Source organism: Nicotiana tomentosiformis, chromosome 6 (assembly GCF_000390325.3).
Source record: "Nicotiana tomentosiformis chromosome 6, ASM39032v3, whole genome shotgun sequence".
NCBI lineage: Eukaryota > Viridiplantae > Streptophyta > Magnoliopsida > Solanales > Solanaceae > Nicotiana > Nicotiana tomentosiformis.
Window position 1 is genome coordinate 86,660,852 of NC_090817.1, and position 2,032 is coordinate 86,662,883.

General features: G+C 38.1%; 1 protein-coding gene across 1 annotated transcript; it reads right to left on the minus strand.

The window, feature by feature from the left end:
- Window positions 1–722: 722 nt before the first annotated feature.
- Window positions 723–1,786, minus strand: LOC104112114 (fasciclin-like arabinogalactan protein 11). Its single transcript, XM_009621955.4, has one exon. It carries the CDS (start codon window positions 1,678–1,680, stop codon window positions 934–936), a length of 747 nt encoding a protein of 248 aa, XP_009620250.1. The 5' UTR covers window positions 1,681–1,786; the 3' UTR covers window positions 723–933.
- Window positions 1,787–2,032: the final 246 nt, after the last annotated feature.

Consider the following 2,032-nt stretch of genomic DNA (forward strand, 5'->3'; position numbering starts at 1 on the left):
GTATGCCTTTCTAACCATCAAAATACCGTCCACATAAATGGTCGCGTTTTGGTCAGTAATTGGCCATAACCGACCAACTTTGATCGGTTTTTTTGGTCGGTGTTTAGCGGATTTCTAGTAGTGTCACTTCTGTACGTGTATGTCACATGTAAAAGAGAACAACAATGATATTTATAGAGTTAGTAAATAAAGATTAACTAGAGTTCTAATGCTAAACTCTTCCTTGTGGAAGAGTTCTAGTTAACTTCAATTTCTAACTCTTTCCTTATCTAGGATACATTTCTCTTCAAGTAAGGAGTCATACTCCTTATCAATTATGCAACCTTTTCGTTTAGAGAATATCAGATATAACCACTTATGCTTATCCCCTTCACGTGCATGCTTTGTGCTTGAATCTGCCCGTGCTCTGTGTACACCATATCCATGTACCTAGTTCATGCATGTGTTCCTTTGTCAATCATCAAAACCAAATCTACTTAGGTCAACAATGAGCCATTGCTACGTATATTTCCAAGAACTTACTAATACAGGGACCATAGCGACCACGATCTTCCTTACTATGGTACGTAATTTGTGTAGGGCAGACGTAAACATATATATATATATATATATATATATATATTTCTTTTCTCTTTTATAATCTTGGGTTAATTTCTTGTTTCCAAGCAGTAAATTTATACAATAAGCCGGAAGAGACAAGGCAATGCAGAGGAGACAAAGAATGAATGAAAAACATATAAATGTAGACAACTTCAAAACTTGATTCTCAGTATCTTACAGCTTGTCACTTGAACATCCAAATTGAAAAGAGGAAAGCAAAAAAAAAAAAAACAAAAAAAAAAAAGAGGAGAGAGGAGGAATTATTCAAATGTAGTCATTGACGATCACAGCCGTTGATTCCACAATTTGACCACTTACGAACAATCACAACCGTCACAACCAAAACATAAACAAGAAACCTCCAAGTCCCAACACCGCCACGCCATGCACGCTAACTCCACCAGCAGCCGAATGATCTACCACCGCATCATCACTGCCGGAGCTGGGACTCAACGCTGCCGGAGATTTCTTTTTTAGATTCAACGTCGCCGGAGCCGGTGCTGTTGCCGGCGAAGGAGAAGCAAAAATATTCAAAGGTTGAAGCACTTTATCCACTTGATAAACTGCCAGTTCACCGTCAGTGTAAATCGTATTAGCCACAGTAGCATCCACAATGCCAGTTGACACATTCACTTGGTTTCCTAAAGTCGTTACATTTAACGGAAAATCACCGGGACCAGTGTCTCCAGCTTGTGTCCTTAACGGATTGCTCACAGTTTGAAACTGTGAAATTGAAATAAAATTGGGAAGTAAATGAAATTGAACTAGCGAAACTTGTTGTTGAGAACTCAGAGAATTGAGGGTCCCAGCTTTTAAGCTCGAGAATGCGTTATCCGTAGGTGCAAAAACAGTCATTCCTTGGTTTGAATTATTTAATTGTGTGTTGATTTGATCACCGGCTTGAGTGGTTTTTAAGAGCCGGATAAATGTGGTGAATTGGCCGGCTTTTTCGAGTATTTTTGTGATGTTGGTTGGGCCGGATGGAGCTGGGGCTGCGGCAGAAGTTTGGACTAGAGTCAAGGTGCAACAATGGAGGAAAATTAAAAGCAATGAAAGAGAGAAAACAAGATAGCTCATCATATTTATTTCTTTTTTATCCTTTTCAAGAATGGATGGTTTGAATATAGAGAGAAATAGACTTGGGAGTTTGAAATTTGAAAGATGAACGGTGCTTGTTTATGATAGGGCAGAAACATAGGGGTTTTATGGAGAGGGAAATAGGAAATCTGTATGGTAGGTGAGAAGTTGGAAGCTATAATACTAATTATGAAACCAATTAGTAGCATAGTATCGCTCAATTTGGTGGGAGGTTAAGATTTTATTTATTTCTTGGATTTATATATATATTATATATACTCATAGGATAAAAGATACAACAACAACAACCCAGTAATAATTTCACTAGTGGGGTCTGGGGAGGGTATAGTGTACA

Excerpts from the sequence above, each read along its gene's own strand:
- LOC104112114 (XM_009621955.4), bottom strand. The coding sequence starts at position 1,680 with ATGATGAGCTATCTTGTTTTCTCTCTTTCATTGCTTTTAATTTTCCTC.